At 38.6% G+C, this 19363-nt stretch overlaps 1 protein-coding gene across 4 annotated transcripts in view; it reads right to left on the bottom strand.

The window, feature by feature from the left end:
- Window positions 1-19363, bottom strand: part of HELZ (helicase with zinc finger) — a 174138-nt gene that overhangs the window by 127056 nt on the left and 27719 nt on the right. For all 4 annotated transcript variants that reach the window (XM_053568791.1, XM_053568790.1, XM_053568793.1 and 1 more), the window contains exons 4-7: window positions 18250-18477; window positions 15651-15687; window positions 5242-5366; window positions 3301-3357 (exon numbers count right to left, since the gene is read on the bottom strand). In XM_053568791.1, coding sequence (XP_053424766.1) covers window positions 3301-3357; window positions 5242-5366; window positions 15651-15687; window positions 18250-18459 — 429 coding nt within the window. In that variant the 5' untranslated portion in view covers window positions 18460-18477. The remainder of the gene's footprint in view (window positions 1-3300; window positions 3358-5241; window positions 5367-15650; window positions 15688-18249; window positions 18478-19363) is intronic.

Here is a 19363-nt window from a genome sequence, read left to right as displayed (position 1 = left end):
GGAGATATTGGATGGATGATAACCTAAGCACTTGAAACACAATATGCCCAAAATTCATCAACTTTACCCCAAACCTAATCTTCCTTCAGTGTTCCTTATCTGGAACAAGTTAATGGATTTGTCTTCCCCAGAGAGTCAGACTGAAATTTTGACTTCCAACGAACTCTGAGGAGTCTCCAATCGTCCCCAACCAGGTCTAGAATATCTCTCACATCTGTCTCATACTCTCTCCTCCCGTGGCCACTGCCCCAGGTAGGGACCTCATTAGCACTCACCTCAGTTATCACTGACCCAACTATTTGCCAGTCCTTTCCTTTACCAAGTCACCTTTAGGTCTTTACTCAGCTGTCCCCATCCTCTAAACCCAACTCCTACATTTCTGCCTCCAGAATTTCCCCCCCAGAGTATTCTCCTTCCCTCCTGCATTTTGTTACAGCACAGGCTGCCCTGTGTACACTACACGGTAACTATCTGCATCTGCAACTGGCCTGCAACTACCCTTTCATGGATACCCCACCTTTCCAGAGGCTTGAACAGGCCAGGTGTTCATTAAATAGTAAACTGAATCAGAAGGAGACAACAGTATCCCAACGTGAAATTTGGAATGCTTGCACTACAGAAAGAATGTTATAAATTCTAACTGGGTATAACTGAAACAATACCATGACTATAATGTGTGGCTGATTCAACTGGACATTTTAGGTTAGGCTTGAACTAAAACAATATAATACTATTTCTAAAGGACAATGCCTTTGGATTCTTAGTCAAGTACTTACTGATACGTTTTCAAAAGAAAACCCATTCTTTTTGTAAAATGAAGGACTGAATATGAGGATACATAGACAAATAAATCAGGAGACAAATAATATTCATATTACAAGCCTTCTATGCTTCACAGAAAAGATGAAGAGATCTCCTTATATTCTACAAGCAAGGTCTACAGCCCAAACCAGCACCTAAAATGTGATTCCATTCACATAGCGCACATAAATATAAAAGCTACAAATTCACTGCAAGTACGAATTTTTTTTTTTTTTTTGAGACAGAGTCTCACTTTGTCACCCAGTAGAGTGCCGTGGTGTCACAGCTCACAGCAACCTCAAACTCTTGGGCTCAAGCCATTCTCTTGCCTCAGCCTCTGGAGTAGCTGGGACCACAGGTGCTCACCACAATGACTGGCTATTTTTTTTGTTGCTGCAGCTGTCATTGTTGATTTTAGCAGGCCCAGGCTGAGTTCAAACCTGCCAGCCTTGGTGTATGTAGTCGGCACCCTACCCACTGAGCTACGGGTGCTGCCCAAGTAGGAAAATTTTTAAATATCTCTTCTTTAAAATTAATCAAAATAAATTTATCAATTTAGTATAAGAAAAAGGAATGAAAAAAAGTTTTTGTCATAAAAATCAAACCTAAAACACTTAATAATTGTTGGAAGAGAAAAACACATGGTGCCTTTCACCAGGCAACATCTGAGAAAACAGCCGGAGCATGCCTGTGCCGACACAGCACTTCTCAGTCTGGGACGGGGGCACAGCACAGCCTCATCCAAGAGCCCGTGAAGTGAGCTCAGCCGGGCTGAGTATTTGGCTCTCACAGACGTTTAGAGTCTAAGGGGCTGTGTTTGTTTTTTAAGCACTCTTTTTATGTGCTCATATCCCAAAACAAAATTTATGATCATCAGTCTTTACTGATCCCGTCAGGGAAAACAGCCAAAGATTACACTGCTGCAACTCCTGTAAATTTACAATCAAATTTATTGATTAGATGAATTTTAAATTTCACTAAAGAATATTTATTGCTTTGTTTTCATGAATCAGCTTTTAGTTCCAAGTCTTTACTCTCATCCACTAGCACTTACTAGTTGAATACCACCACAGTAACAAATTGTTACTAGTTTTTATTTTACTTTTATTTTTTTACTTTTTTTTTTGAGACAGAGTTTCACTTAGTTTGTACCCCTTGATAGAGTACAATGGCGTCACAGCTCATGGCAACCTCAAATTCTTGGGCTCTAGCGATTCTCTTGCCTCATCCTCCCAAGTAGCTGGACTACAGGCGCCCGCCACAACACCCGGCTATTTTTAAACACGAGGTCTTGTTCTGGCTTGGGCTGGTCTCAAACTCTTGAGCTCAAGCAATCCACCAGCCTCGGCCTCCCAGAGTGCTGGGATTCCAGATGAGCCAACCGTGCCCAGCCCATGTTACTATTTTTAAATTCACAGAAAGGTAACATTACAAAATGAAATGGCCAAAAAAGGGACTAATAGCAAAACAGTTTCTTCATCCAACTTGTGTAATCCACTACTGACTTCTTTACTGTTTGTTGGTATGAACTGGATCAGGTTATTCAATTTGGAACAGGACGGGATCCACAGGGCTCAGAGTTGATGCCTCTGTCTCTGCACATCCCCTCCACCTGTCTCAAGTGCCCTCCATCTCACTCTCCTGGAGACCAGCACCTTCTTAACTTTCAGCTCTTGGCTTAACTATCTCAGTCCCTGACCACCCAATCCAGTTTATTCTTCTTTGTTAGACCACCTACCTCAATGTAAATTTACACCTATGATTGTTTAATTAACACATTTCTTGTCTATTTCCTCCCCAACACTTTTACCTCCAAGAGATGAGCACCATAGACATCTTGTTTACCGCTGTATCCCTAGCAGCAAGCACAGTACCCAGCACACAGTAGATGCCAATCAATCACTTTACAAGCGATTCCATTTATGATAAAAAGCTGACACAATGGCTATTTTTAAAAAAGAACATCTAAGTAAAAATATTTTTACTTGTCTATATGAAGAATAGAAATTTGAGACTTACAAGGCTCTGGGCCTTTTATGTGCCACTGTTATTCCTAGCTTCCCATGTGTCCTGCAGAGCCTTCCCCAGAGCACACTTTGGTTCATCATTTACCCTTCTATACATTAACCCCACTAAGCCCATATCCTAAAAATAGTCCTTAAGTCACAGACTTCCTTCACTTGCTTAAAAAAAAATACAGAAACTTGAGGAGCATCCTATTTATAATGAAGTAGTTAGAAACTAAAATTTTCCAGCCATCTTTCCATTTGTTGTCCAGAGACAACTAATAAGAACTAGAGACAGAAGACCTGGGACGCTGAGGACACAGGAGAAGAAGCAGAGTCCTGAGGGTGGCCCTGGGGGTACAGGACTAGGTCAGGAGGTCCCACTGCCCCACCTCCATGGCCTTGTCACAGAATTTCCCAAATTTTCACACAGAATGCTTGCTAGCCAGAGTGAGTTTAACTCTTCCAAAAAGATCCACTGCAATATTCTTACCTCAGTTTCTGTGAGCAGTGTTTTTAGTCTTGTCAAATCTTTCGTTACCATCCCATTCTGAAAGGGTAAATAAAAAAAAGAAAAACTACTAATTAGTGTGTTAGTTCTTTGCTATGGCAATGTGGCTCAATTCCTCTATTGTTTCTGAAGTCTATCTGTAAAAAATGTTATCCGCCATTAGCAGTAAGAATAAAGCTACATATCAATAAGAAAAATCACAAAGGTTACCAAAAAAACGCAACAGTGTGACTTTTCTAGTTAAGTACAAATAATGTATTCATCTCACATAGAGTTTTAAATCGGTTTAATGAACTACCACTATAGAGCAGAGAGTATAAGTGAAGAGAAAAATAAAAATAGGGTGGTGCCTGTGGCTCAGTGAGTGGGGTGCTGGCCCCATATACTGAGGGTGGGGAATTCGGACCCAACCCGGCCAAACTGCAACAATAAAAAAAAAAGAAAAAGAAAACTTTAACTTTTTTCTCTACGACTAATGAATTTCTATGTACAAAATAGTGAATGCAAATAGTTATCCAAGATTCAGAGAAACTGAAACATAGAGCATTAATAAAGTTATTGAAGGGAAATATTCACTTTTCTGAAATTCAAATTGCAGTTGATATTTAAAAGCAGATTACTTTTGACTAATTTTACATTTAAAAACCCAACAGGTAAAACTGTGATATGCTTAATTCATATAGAAAAGTCCTTTAAAGACAGAATTTCCTTAATAACAAAAAAGAGATATATCACTTACCATCTATTTAGAACTAAATAAATAGCTATGCAATTTTGTTACATTAATAATGTATTTTAGCTTTTAAGTTCATTTGTGAATTGGTTAAACTAATTAAACAATTCACTGCACCATAATTCCTTAGAAAAAGACTAAATTATTCCTTGAGATTGGCCAATATATTACATTCAAAAGGATACCAAGTACTTTCCTAATCTTTTTTTGCCAAATATATTTATTTGCGATGTAAACACAACTCTGCTCCAGATTTTCATAATCTATATCAATGCAAAAAAACACAATCTATATCAATTCCAGAATTCATAGTACATGGCAAAGTATGCAAATACTTTCTTGCTTTTACTGTTTTTCATTATGATCTCCAAAAGAAAACAGCAAATTTCTTAACAGTTTACCAACTGGTAAAATAAGGTTACATCTCTTTTCGTCCGATTTCTATAGTTTATCAGTCTCTAAAGTTTCAAAAAGTAGTTTTTCTATTATCTTAGTCAAAACTAAAAAAATCTAAAAAATTAAATGCAGAGTCAGGTGCAGTGGCACAAACCTGTAGTCTCGGCTACTTGGGAGGCTGAAATAGGAGGATCATTTGAGCCCAGGCATTCAAGGCCATAGTGCACTATGATCACACCTGTGAATAGCCACTGCACTCCAGCTCGGGCAAAGAAGCAAGATGCCATCTCTTAAGAATGAATGAATAAATAAATAAATTCTATATAAAAAAACCTATCCCAAAGTCTGATTAGATAACTCCAGCAGAGTGGTTGTAGGTATTAATTTGCATATATATCATCTTTAGAAATGAAAGAAATTATTACTTAGTTGAGATAGATTTAAACATTTTATAACATAAAACCCTGTAAGATCATATAACCACATGGGAATCCTTACATATTTCCAAGTTCTCTTAAGTTATATCTTTAAAGAAAATCATTTAGTTATCTTATACTTTCAAATTACTTACAAGTACCTGCAATTCTTATAAAAATTATCACAAATGACAAGAATCCAATGTCTAGACATCAGTTTGTTCAAGACAAATGAGTACTGTACCTCAAGAGATTCATGAACTTTGATTTCTCAGACGAAGAACTATAGAAAAAATACACAGCTTGTTTTCCCCACAACACATCTGGGTGTCACATAGTCTGTCTGCAGGCGCACAAAATAAGAGCTCATCAACTTACCAGGGACTCTCCTGTCAGTGACTTGGCAAGAATGGCGGATACAGGCTGGAGCTTTCCTTTCAGCTGCATGCAGTAAAGCACAGTCCGAAAGGCATCGTCTCCCTTGGCCAGTCCTTCTCCCAACACTGCCACCAAAGAACAGCCAGTGTGAAACATTTGGCATTCAATGGGTTTTTCTTGATTAGAATATTAACATGCTATAACAAGCGTGACTTCTTTATCTGCTGAAAGAATAACTTCTAATACTAGAGGGAGGCAGTAGTGTGCCAGTTCTGTCCAAGACTTGCACAGAAGGACAAGAAAAAACATGTAGCAAAGAACTTATCAAACCTCCTTTAGGCGACTGGCAGTCAGGATCACACACAAGTCACAGGGAGAAGCAATCTTAAAGCTCTCCAGGGAAGAGAGCACCACTGTTCAATCTATGGTTTCTGGGTAAATGAGGACTCTTAACTATGCATTTACTAGCTGAGTGAAGTTCTCACATTCTTGGCAGAGACACAAGGCCCTATGCCATTAAAATGCATAAGAACAGAAATGGCAAATCTCAACGTTAAATATTCCTAAGCAATTAAGAATTAGCCTTTTTCTTTTCTTTCTTTTTTTTTTTGAGACATTGTCTTACTTTGTCCCCTTTGGTAGAGCGCCATGGCATCTTAACTCACAGCAACCTCAAACTCTTGGGCTCAAGCAATTCTCTTGCCTCAGCCTCCCCAGTAACTAGGACTAAGGGCCCCAGCCACAATGCCCAGCTATTTTTAGAGATGTGGTCTGGAACACCTGAGCTCAAGCAATTCACCTGCCTCAGCCTCCCAGAGTCCTGGGATTACAGGCGTGAGTCACCACACCCGGCCTAAGAATCAGCATTTTGCAAAACCAACAAGATTAACTAAGAATCCAATCATACCCCATGATTGCACTGATGTACACAGCTATGATTTAATAAAACAAAAAGAAGAAGAAAGAAATGGGTGGCTCCTGTGGCTCAAAGGAGTAAGGCGCTGGCCCCATATGCCAGAGGTGACAGGTTCAAACCCACCCCTGGCCAAAAACTGCAAAAAAAAAAAAAAAAAGTGATAATAAAAAAAAAAGAGCAAGACCCTGCCTCTATAAAAATAATAATAATAATGACAATAATAATAAACATCTTTCTGTATATATTCTTTATTGAGTCAGATTACTAAAGTGAAAGTTGCAGTCTCTGTATGTAAGGCTTTTTTCAAATTCTTTTAGTTTGATGCAACCTGCTGACTCACTGCATCCATGTTACAGATCACTCATCTACTCAACTGTCGCTGGAAATCTGCTATGTACAGTAAGTGAATGAGTGCAATGAAGTGTGGCAGGCATGCCTGTGGCTCAGAGGAGTAGGGCACACGCCCCACATGCTGGAGGTGGCGGGTTCAAGCCCAGCCCCAGCCAAAAACTGCAAAAAAAAAAAAAAGTGCAATATGTATTAATGAACGTCCTAAAGACTGTCTTAAGCATCTTATAAAATTCCCAGGTAACCCTACGTCTCCCTCAGAAATTACTAGTCTCAAACTATTCAAATATAATCTTAGGCAAGTCACTTTATTTCTCCAGACCTCAGTGAGGCCATCTGTAAAACAGAAACATATATAAATGAAATAATGTAAGTAAAATGTTTTGAAGAAAAGCAATAATCCTCCTCAGGTCTAAATTAGTTAACATTTGCTAAGCCTGTTTCCTCCTCTGTAAAATGGAGGGGACAATGGCTATCTTAGAAGTTTGTCGTTGGGCAGCACCAGTGGTTCAGTGAGTAGGGCGCCAACCCCATATACCAAGGATGGCGGGTTCAAATCCAGCCCCAGCCAAACTGCAACTAAAAAATAGCCAGGCGTTGTGGTGGGCGCCTGCAGTCCCAGCTACTCAGGAGGCTGAGGCAGGAGAATCACCTAAGCCCAAGAGCTGGAGGTTGCTGTGAGCTGTGACGCCACAGCTCTCTACCGAGGGTGACAAAATAAGTCTCTAAACAAAAAAAAAAAAAAAAAAGAAGTTTGTGGTAAAGATTTACTATGCTAATTATATAAAACATCTAGGACAGTCTCCTGCATAAGAGTTCTATATATATATTGCCTTTCCCTTCCAAAAATTTTAAAGCAGTATTGAGAACTGTTAAGGAAATATCTTAGTTCCTTTTTAGTAAATGGGATACTATAAAACTAGTTGTCAAGAGCTAAAAAAAATTGGGAGAATAAAAACTCTAAGAACATTTCAACTTTAGGTGATTAAGCCATGTTTAAATTGTACTAAATAACATAATATTTCATAAAAGTTTTTTGGTTGGGTACAGGTGTTTGCTATACTTTATTTTGCAAAGGTCCTTCCATTACATTGGTGTTTGAACGTCTCAGTATTTGTCAAAATCATGTTTCCCTTTCCTCTGTCTTCCTTTTAGACAAGAAGCAGGGCTGATGGACGTTCTTCCTGCCGTTTCCTTTCAAAGCAGTTCAGTTTATGTCGCCATGGATCCCATATGAAGAAAGTCAATAACTATAGACTAAAAGCTCTCCTGCTTCTTTATCCTATAATAAAATTAAACGACAGTGCTACCATCTTGGTCCCTTATTATCTTTAGTATCTTAAAAAAGTATGGCCTACTGCCATTATTTAACTTGTCTCAGCTACAATAACTGACCTTGCCAAAAGTGGTAACATTAGAAATATAATCTAATCTTGAACAGTTGTAAAAAAGTTGTAATTCACTGCAGATTAATTCTCTTCCCACCAACTACCTGTGAGACTCTCTGTGCAACACAGCCTCTCAAACTGAATTGCTCCCTTCTGCCTGTCAGGAGTCACACAGTTGGAAGTCTGTACACCTCAGCTGTGTCACTACATTCAAGCCCCTAACCCCTCTCAGGCTTAAGTTTTTATAATATTTTCTAACAGTTGGAATATGTCCTAGAGAATGTTCTGGACTAGAAACTGAATAAATACTAAAGTAGTATTCATTCAACTGTTTCAGCAAAAAGGTCTTCATTAATGGTTTGATAGTTTCTGGCTATCATAAGAAAAAGATTAACAATTAAAAGGTAATGCCTATTAAAAATAAGTAAAATTAAAAAGTAATTCTCCTTGCTTATAAAAGATTACTGACAGGCTCAGCATCTGTGACTCAAGCAGCTAAGGCACCAGCCACATACACCTGAGCTGGCAGGTTTGAATCTAGCCCGGGCCCGCCAAACAACGACAGCTGCAACCAAAAAAAAAAAAAAAAAAGCTGGGCATTGTGGCAGGCGCCTGTAGTCCCAGCTACTTGGGAGGTGGAGGCAGGAGAACTGCTTAAGTCCAGGAGTTTGAGGTTGCTGTGAGCTATGATGCCACAACACTCTATTCTACCTAGGGCCACAGCTTGAGGCTCTGTCTCAAAAAAAAAAAAAAAAACAAAGATTACTAACAAGAAGAAAGGTAATCTTAAAACAAGCTTAAAGTACAGCATTTTTTTTTTTTTTGAGACAGAGTTGCACTTTGTCGCCCTCAGTAGAGTGCCATAGCATCACGGCTCACAGCAACCTCAAACTCTTGGGTTTAAGCGATTCTCTTGCCTCAGCCTGCCAAGTAACTGGGGCTACAGGTGCCCGCCACAATGCCAGGCTATTTTTGTTGTTATTGTTGCAGTTGTCATTGTTGTTTTAATTGGCCAAGGCCGGGTTTGAACCTGCCAGCCTCAGTGTATGTGGCCGGCACCCTACCCAATGAGATATAGGCGCCACCCCAAATGTTGAATATTAAACTCTATTTTTTCGAGATATGACCATATTATTTCTTTTATCAAATCTTTAGTTTTTTTTAAAGTGCTTTATTGGTTAACCAGTGTGATGAAAATATGTCAAATGGTCTATAAAAGCAGTGTATGGTGCCCCATGATCGCCATTAATGTACACAGCTATGATTTAATAATAAAAATAAAGTGCTTTATTGAAGAGCTTAGACTATCAAAGTATTTTTTCCAAGTATTTTCAAAAGAAATGTATTCATTACCACATCAACTAAATCCACTAGTCATTAACGAAGTGAAATCATTCAGTGCTCAGTTATAATCATACTCTCAGAAACTTCAGGAACTGAATCAAAATATGAAAATAGATTCCCTTCCAAAATATAAGCTATTAAATTTTGACAATAAAATCACTTGCCATACATACACATACATATGTGTATATACACACACACTGGAGAGGAAGAGCAAAAGTGTATAAACAGACTATACACTATAGAAGGCCTAAACTAAGTTATTAACTGATGTCAAAATGACCATTTACTACAAGTATCAACAAGTGTAACAACCAGGAACCCAGTGGGAAACCTATCCAAGTGTCCCTTTGGGAGTTTTCCCCACTATCACTCTCCTCCTCCTCAATGTTTCCCCTGGTCTCCTTTCTTCTAACTGTAAAAAATGAATGGTTTGTAGGACATGGGAGCTAAAGCTTTTGTGGCATTTTATTTCCCTTCTACCAAGGTCTTTTACAGATAAAATGTTTCCTTTATAAAACGAAGATGAAGAATAAAAACCTTTAATGTTATTCAAAATTAGGTATCACCTAGACCTCTTTTGAATATTTCATCTCCAGGTTTAAATGATATGATATACTTTTTTTAAATCCCTGGTTTCTTTCTTCTTTCAATATGTGGTCTTTAATCTAGCCACAAAAGTTCTTTAGGATATCTCATATAGCCTCCTCGGGTGTACAATGAGCTTTAAAGTTAAAATCTTATTATTTTTGCAAGGACTCTTTTCTTCAACTACAGTTCATTGGAAAGACACATTGACTTCCGCCTTCTGAATGTTTTCATGCTGCAGAAATACAGGTCATTTCTTTGTTTGTTTTCAGTGTTCCACTTTAAATTGTTATAGCTAATTCTTTTAATGTCCCTCAATTTCCTCATCACTATACAAATATAAAATAATTACATACAGTAAAAAGCTGACAACACAAGTAAGCATAAAAACAAACCTGAAATCTGATTCCCTAGAACATCATAAAAGGTTTTTATTTCATTCATCTACATGCTTGAATAAAGTTTTTACTTAAGGCACAGTTAAAATGATATGTGCATGAGAAATAAAAAATTTGTTGCCTTCAACTTCCCCTTTATAAACCATCCTAATTTCAGAGGTACATTTATTGTATATTGATAGCAAAGTTAATCCCTGTTAATTGTTCAACAAGTAGATTAAGATGCTTTTTCTACAGAAAAAGATGTTTAGCTGTACTTTTTCTTAAAACTCCTCCATTGCCACTGACCCAACTGCGGAAGTCAACATCTTGCCCTCTCTGCTGTAAACACTCTAAGGAAATCCTGAGCATGGAAAAATCAGGACGTTTTCAAATCCTCTGCTAAGGCACTCCCTCCCTTCATTGTTTCCATGATTAATTTGCTTGCTTTCTTTTTTTCTTTTTTTTTTAATTAATTTGCTTACTGAGAAAGCTCATTTTGGCTACTCTTCAGACAGTTTTCCTTGCCTTATGTCAAAGAGCTCGCTTTCAGGTGTTCACAGAAATCTTTAATTTCAGTTCCCCCTTGGTACAGTATTTACCAAGATTTTATAAGGCAAAGTACCATTCATTTAAAATCTCCTTTTCTATATAAATGCAATACAGTTAATACAAAATTAACACTAATAAATATTCCATGAGTCAAAACCAACATGAAATACATAAAAAAAAATTATGATTAGAGCACTCTACATAAATCAGAAAACGGCTAGAGCAAATAGTCATACAACCATTATGAGAATCCTGCAATTTAGTTTATGTAAATTCAAAGACCACTAAACATCACTTCATACCAAAAAATGATTTGCATATTTAGAGGCTAACAGTCCTCAAACTTTAACTTTTCTGATTTGTATTGTCCCAAAATTAGTATTCCTGTAACTTAACTTTGTATTCTTGTCAACTAAAATAGAACACATTCATGTAAAAATAATTAATAGGCATTATGGGGAAATTGAAAGTGAAAGTCAAGATACCTTCCCATAAAGCCTTAAATTCTTGTTGCAGAACAAGCTGTGGTACAGCCATACTACTGGGCAATAAAGATTTGCTACACACAATGGCCGGGATGGATCTAGAGACAAAGAACAGATTAGTGGTTTCCTAGGCTTAGGAATGGTGGTGAGAAAGGTGCTGGGTGCGACTATAAACAGACAGCATCTTGATGATGAGACAGTTCTCTATTTTTATTTGTTGGTAGTTACATAAATCAACACATGACAAAATGACACAGAATATACACACTTGTACTAATGTTAATTTCCTGATTTTCATACAGTTCTATAGTTCTATGAGATGGAACCACTGGGGGTAAATGGGGCCTCTCTGTACTATCTTTGCAATTTTCCTTTTTTTTGAGACAGCATTTCAGTTTGTCATCCCCTCACCCCCAGTAGAGTGCCGTAGCGTCATAGCTCACAGCAACCTCAGACTCCTGGGCTCAAGCAATTCTCTTGCCTTAGCCTCCCTAGTGGCTGGGATTATAGGCGCCTGCCACAATGCCCAGCTATTTTTAGAGGCATGGTCTCACTCTAACTCAGGCTGGTCTCCAACTGGTGAGCTCAGGTGATCCGTCCACCTCAACCTCCCAGAGTGCTGAGATTATAGGCGTGAACCACCATGCCTGGCCCTTATCTTAACAATTTTCCTGTGACTCTTAATTATTTTGAAATAAAAAGTTAAAAATAAATCAGGAAATAAAGCTTATATAATACATGACATTTTAAAAAACATTTAATGTTTTCAAAAGAAGATAGACAAATTACCAACACGAAAAAATGCTCAATGTCATTAATCATCAGGAAAATATAAATTAAAACAACAACAAGAATGACTTTTATTAAAGAATCCAAAAAAAGAAAAAATAAGATGCTGGCATGGATGCAAAGATAAAGGAATGCTTCTACCCTATGGCGGGACTGCAAATGAATACAACCTCCATGGAAAATGGTATGGAGATACCTCCAAGAACTAAAACGTCAACCTATCATTTGATCCAGGAATCCTACTACTGGGTATTTACCCAAAGGAAAGGAAGTCCTTTTATCAAAAAGACACCTGTACTGGAATGATTATTATAGCACAATTCACAATTGCAAAAATACAGAATCAACCTAAGCGCCCATAAGTTCATGAGTGGATTAACAAAGTTCATGGTGTATGTACAACAAGGAATACTACTCAGCTGTGAAGAAGGATGGCTTAAGGCCTTTTGCAACAATTTGGATGGAACTAGAGACCATTATTTTAAGTGAAGTATCTAAAAAATGGAAAAATGAATACCGCATATACTCACTATTAAACTGAAACTAACTAAAGAGCATGCATGCGCTTACAGGAAGTAAAACTTAACGGAAATCAAGAAGAGGGGGAGGAAAAAAGAGGGAGGGGCAAAAACCTACCTAACAAGCCGGGCGTTGTGGCGGGCGCCTGTAGTCCCAGCTACTCGGGAGGCTGAGGCAAGAGAATCGCTTAAGCCCAGGAGTTGGAGGTTGCTGTGAGCTGTGTGAGGCCACGGCACTCTACCGAGGGCCATAAAGTGAGACACTGTCTCTACAAAAAAAAAAAAAAACCTACCTAACAGGTATAATAAACACTATCTGGGTGATGGGCACACTTATAACCATGACTCAAGCATTATAAAAGTGCTCCAGGTAACCAAAAATATTTGTACCCCATAATACTGTCAAATAAAAAAAATTAATGTAACCGAATGTAAAGTATAATGAATTAAGAAATGTTAGTGAACTGCATGCCTATTTTAAAAGCCTCAGAAATAGAAAAAACACTGAATGGACTTGAACATCCAATTTTTGTCTCCACTTAACAGTGATCCTGAGCCTCAACTCTTTCATTTCTAGAATAAGGCTGGGTGTGGTGGCTCACGCCTGTGATCCTAGCACTTTAGGAGACTGAAGCAAGAGGATTGCTTGAGCTTAGGAGTTCCAGGACAGCCTGAGCAAGAGTGACATCTGTCTACAAAAACAGAAAAATCAACCGGGTATGGTGGCTCCAGGCTCTAGTCACAGCTACTCAGGAGGTTGAGGCAAGAGGAGAATGACAACTATACAAAAATATAGCCAGGAGTTGTGGCGGGAGCCTGTAGTCCCAGCTACTTAGGAGGCTGAGATAAGAGAATCACTTAAGCCCAAGAGTTTGAGGTTGCTATGAGCTGTGACGCCACAGCACTCTACCGGGGGTGACATAGTGAGATTGTCGCAAAAAAAAAAAAGGTTTAAATTCTTTTTTTGTTTTGCTTTTGCAGTTTTTGGCCGGGGTTGGGTTTGAACCCACCACCTCTGGTATATGGGGCTGGCGCCCTACTCCTTGAGCCACAGGCACTGCCCCCCCCAAAAAAGGGGTTTTGATTGATGTTTATAATGACAAAGTTTGACCTACATATTACATGTAGTACAATATTCTTTTAGTTGATAAGAATATTTTGATTTCACTTTCTCCATTTACGTCCTTCATTCTTTTAGTATTAAAAAATGTTCCTATATAATGGATATTTCAAAGGCAGAAAAATAGTCATTATCTCATGGAAGTTTTCCTATTATGCCAAATACAATTTGCATTCAAATAATGAAAACTAACTTAATCTCCTCACACATCCAGTAATCACTGGCTTAGCAATCTTCAATACCTAGACACACATATAACACACATATAACCTTGGCCAATATTCCCAAATATCTTTTTCATATGAACAACTGAACTGAAAACTGAAAACCATGAACTTAGAGACTACGTATTTTATTTTCAAGATGCTCTTGAGTCTTCCCACAGACTCTAGTTCCTATTCTAAACCAATCAGCCATAAAATACATTTGGGGGATGACCAGTAAATCTGATTATGCATCTGGTTTTAGGTATTATTAGGGAATTACTGCCAATTTTATTAGGTTAACAACAATACTGCAGTTATATAGTAATGGACTTATTTTTTAGATGTATATTAAAGTATTTAGGGGTAAATGTCATGACATCTAATTATTTTAAAAATATTTCCGAAAAAAATGAATAAATATGGAGAAACTAATTGTTCGAACTTGTGAAAATACGAATGTTTATTACATTTCTTCTACCTTCCTGTATGTTTTAAATGTTTCATTATTAAAAAAAAGGTTAAGATTTTAAATTTCAAGACAAAGACAAAGAAATCAATTTCTGATTTCCTACCCCATGGTAGGTCAGAAGCAGCAAGCAGAGAGGAGGGGGAGGGTAGTTGCAATGAGGCATGCTGAGAGTTGCAAGGACTGCAAACTGATAGCCTGACGTAAGAGAACAGACATCAAGACTACACTGTTCATAAAATGCAAACAGAAGAAGTCAACGGTCTGGAGTGCTAAAGATAGGCGCTATCTGCAGCTATCCTTGGAAGCATCTCAGCATTACAGTAAAGCACTGCAACAATCAACAAAAACCAAGGTTCTCGGTCTTGCTTCTTGTTAGTAACTGACTACCTCCCCACAGTATTTTATCCCACACAAAAATAATGTTACTAAAAAGTGAAAAGAGGAAAACAATACATACAATATCATAACTTTATTAACCACCAACACACACATATAACCTTGGCCAATATTCCCAAATATCTTTTTCATATGAGCAACTTGGTATATACTATTTATGCATTTAATAAAAAGTGACTATTTTCCAAATTCATACTTTTCACATAAAGAGGAACAAGGAATGTACAAAATGTAATTAATGAACTCCTTCCTTATTACAAGCTAACCAATGTTTCACTTTTACACACAGCACTGCAATGAACACCACTCTGCATACAACTCTTTTCCTCTTTGGGATTATTTACTTGGGATAGTATCCTAGAAATAAGATTAGTGGGTCAAAGATTATGAACTATTACCAAGCTGCATTCCACTCCATACTCCACCAAACCACAAGAGCATACTTGTTACAACTTTATCTTACACTGGTTACGCTTTTATTTTGGTAAAACAAAAGTTGTAAAACAGTACCTACATGTAAAATGCCACGTAAAACAACAGAATGTTAACATTTTTACATATGCTCCTTTGCCAATGGCACTTACAACTCTGTGACTTTTCTCAAGTCACTTAACCTTCCAGGACTTTTGTTTGTACATTTCCAAAAATAAGAAGACTGCATCAATTTCCCTCAGGGGATACTAAGAACACCACCTGCCCCCCACATTCATAAACAGGAGCCATGTTCACAAGTGCTCCTACCCTGGCAGGAAAGTTACCATCCAAATCAGGTACTAACTACCACAGTAAGGTTCCTATTTTAAATATTATAAACACTTTTGAAATTAGAAGGGGGGAATCAAATTTTAAACATTACTCGATTAAATAATTCAAAAATTTCAAATCAGAAAAAAAGTCTTATTTTTAAACATACCGTTCCTACAATCTTCATCAGCTTGCCCATAGTTTTTCTGCAAAATAAAAGACACAAGATAACTTTTAACAGGGATGTTATCAAAGAGAAGCTCTGCTTTGTTTCCAAGTTTAATCATTAACGCTATGAATTTAACAGATACTCTCACAGAGCACAGCTAACTGGTGTGCTGTCTGAGGGCTTGTTTCACAGGACTCTGCAAACCAGCATCAGAATACCCTTTCCTAAGTCCAGGAGTCTGTTCCTACCACAGGCCTTCTCTGCCTTCAACTCACCAGCACCTCCTTCTCAGCCAATGGCTTTACTGAGAAAACTGAAGCTTCCAAAAGAGAATTTCCACTGTCACCACCATACGGAACCGCTCCCTGCACATACTGTTTTCCTTCCACCTGGTAACCAGAGAAACTCTCTGTGCTCCTGTCTAAAGTCAACTCTACCACTTACACAGACGCGCTCTACTGCCTAGGCAAGAGCAGCACCCAGAAGGCCTCCTCAGTTTCTCCTTGAGTTGCTAATGTTTCACGTTAACGTATAACATTCCTATAAACGAATATGCTGTTACTTCTCATACCTAAAAAAAAAAAAAAAACCTCGGCTTGGCGGCTATGGCTCAGTGGTTAGGGCGCTGGCCACATGCTCTGCGGTTGGCAGGTTCAAACTCGGCCGGGGCCTGCTAAACAACGACAACTGCAACAAAAAAATAGCCGGGCCTTGTAGCAGGCACCTGTAGCCCCAGCTACTCAGGAGGCTGAGACAAGAGAATCACTTACACCCAAGAGTTTGAGGTTGCTATGAGCTGTGATGCCAAAGCTCTCTACTGAGGGCGACATAACGAGACTGTCTCAAAAAAATAAATAAATAAATAGAAATAAAAGTAATCAAAAAAATTAAAAAATCCTTTTTACTTTTCTTTTTTTTCTTGGTACCTCTTTGTAGCAAAACTCCTCAAGAGTTGCCAACTTTATTTTAGTTCCTTTCCTCTGATTCTCTATTAAGTCCCCTTTATCAGTTTTTCACCCATCACTCCAAGGAAGCTGCTTTCATCAAGGTCACGGCTGACCTCCACTGTATCCATCTGGACAGAGATTCTGCATTCACGCGTACCCATTCAGATACATTGCCACATCTCTTCCCAGCCACTGACACTTCTGAACTTTCCCTCCCTTTCAAACACTTTCCTCCTGTGGCCAGCAGAACACTGTACTCTTATTTTTCCTTTACCTCTGGGGTTGCTTCTCAGGTTCTTTGCTGGATCCTCCTCTTCTTCCCAACCAACTAACACTATAGGATCGTAAGACTAAGCCCTCAGTCCTCTCCTCTACCAAGACTCACTCCCTTGGTGACCATACCCAGCTCAAACATTATATAGCATCTCCATCCCAAACTCTTAATCTCCCTCTCCCAAACTCCACACTTGCACATGCAACTGCTTACTCAGCACCTCCAGCTGGATATCTGAATGATATCTCACATCCAATTATGTCCAACACTGAACCCCCCACCTTCCCCACAAAATCTACCCCCGCCCCCACACTATTGCCTTCTGACCAGAGTTAAAGAAAATTCCATTCTTCCAATTGCTCAAGACAACAAAAGCTGAGGTCAGTAACCATGACTGCTCTCTCGCATTCCCTGCATTCAGTCCCCATTGGAAACCTTATTACTCCTATCTTCAACTTTCGACCAGAACCTAGCTACTTCTCACTAGCTCTACTGCTAACACTTTGGTCTGAGCTGCTCTGGCCTGGATTATTCCAATAGTCTCTAAACTAGTCTCATTGCATCTACTTTTATCCTTTTATAGTCTACCTCAACACAAAAGTCAAACGATTCCTGTTAAATTAGCTCATACCACTCCTCTGCTCAAAGCCCTGCCATACCTCCCCACCTCACACAGAATAAAAAGCAAAGTCCTTACAATGATCTGGGGCGGGGGGGAATGGTGGGGGGGGCACCCAGGCTCTGACCCTCTTACATCTCCCCCGGATACATTCTACTCTATCCTGCTAGCTCTTACTCAAACACAGCAGGCCTGCTTCTGCCTCAGGGTCTTTGCACTGATTATTCCCTTTTCCTGTAGTACTCTTCTTCCAGAACTCCACATGGCTCACCCCCTTACCTTCTTATGACCTCCTCAATAAGGCCTACCTTGACCACCCTATTTAAAATTGCAACCCTATTTCTACCCCAGTAATTCCAATCTCCCTGGCCATGTTCTCCTCCTTCCTTTGTGCAGATAACTACCTTTTGAGAATCTAGTGTTTATTATTTATAATGTCTATTGTTTATTGTCTATCCCCCCAGTAGAAAAAGTAGCAAAAAGAGGGGATCTTTCTTTCCTTTTTATCCACATACCATGTACCTAGAACAGTATATTGCAGATACTCAACAAATATTTGTTGAATTAGTCAATTATCCAAAATGCTATGCAATAGTATAATTTTCAAAGGTTCGAAAACATACTTGCTTGCCATAAAAAATATCCAGCAATCACCAGCCACTTCATTCACATCTCTTCAGCTCATTTGCATAGTCTACACTCGGTAAAAAGGCCACTTTAATAGAACCTAGCATTGGCTTATCAACAGTGTCTACTTACCAGTTGCAAGAATGAGGCAATTCTGTAAAGAAGACTCTCAATTTTGATGCGTTCTATCTCCAACGGACAAGGCCCCGCGAAGTCTGCCATGGAGCACTGGCCAAGAGAAAGAAGGGCCTCTGTACAGTGCTTGAGGGCCATTTCATAGTCCTGCCTCTTAAGTGATTCACATGCTTGTTCACATGACTTTTCAGCTCTTCTGTCTTCCATGACTCAGAGACAAAACTCCTAAAGACAGGGAGAAAGAAGAAGAGAATGCTTTTAAAACTTATTAATTATGAATTCTAGTGTCATTCCTATCTCACCTGGCTTAATTATCTATCTGAATAGTTACTCTCCACTAGCCTTTTGATCAAGGTCACAGCTAAGCAGCAGCTATTGATGCTACAAAAATCTATACTTCTCTTTGATATTTTATGAAGTCTTTACTAAGATCCAAGCCAAATGCCATCCATAAGCCAGGATCATGCCAACAATACATCAAATACATAAATGAGCCAAATCTGCAAGTGAAACTTGACTGTAAATGTTACAAGGTATACAACAAACCATAAAAGATTATTCCCTTTCTTTAACCAAAGGTGCAGAAATCTCTCCTATCCAAACCTCCAAATTTTAGTTTCCCAATTTCAGTCTCACAATCCCCTGACTGTGACTAAAGAAAATCAAAATCTATACCATGTAAGACTTTTTCCCACCAATTAAAAAAATGGCTGCAACTGTTTGAACTGCCCATTAATTCAATTCAGCAAACATTTCCTGAGGGCCAGGCCCTGTAGCAGCACTGAATGCAAACATGGGGACTGTCATCTCTGCTTTCAGGAAACTCAGAATCTAGCAAGAGGCATAAAGCACAAGTGAGCAATTACAAAAAATAAAATTCTTATTCCATCCGCCTAAAGGTATGACCTGATCTCAAAAAGTGAATAGGAGTTCACCACATACATGACAGAGAAAGCAAATTCTGAGAAGAGTTCAAGCGGAATCACCAAGGGAAGAAAATACGCAGCTTAGACTCAAGATACGTCAGAGAAGCTAAATGGGCTATGAATGACCTCAAAGTGCAGAAGAGGTGAGGGCTTTACTCCAGACAGTGGAGCAGATGGAAGGTTTT

The sequence above is a fragment of the Nycticebus coucang genome, chromosome 18 (assembly GCF_027406575.1).
Source record: "Nycticebus coucang isolate mNycCou1 chromosome 18, mNycCou1.pri, whole genome shotgun sequence".
Lineage (NCBI taxonomy): Eukaryota > Metazoa > Chordata > Mammalia > Primates > Lorisidae > Nycticebus > Nycticebus coucang.
This window is presented reverse-complemented; position numbering and strand designations above follow the sequence as displayed.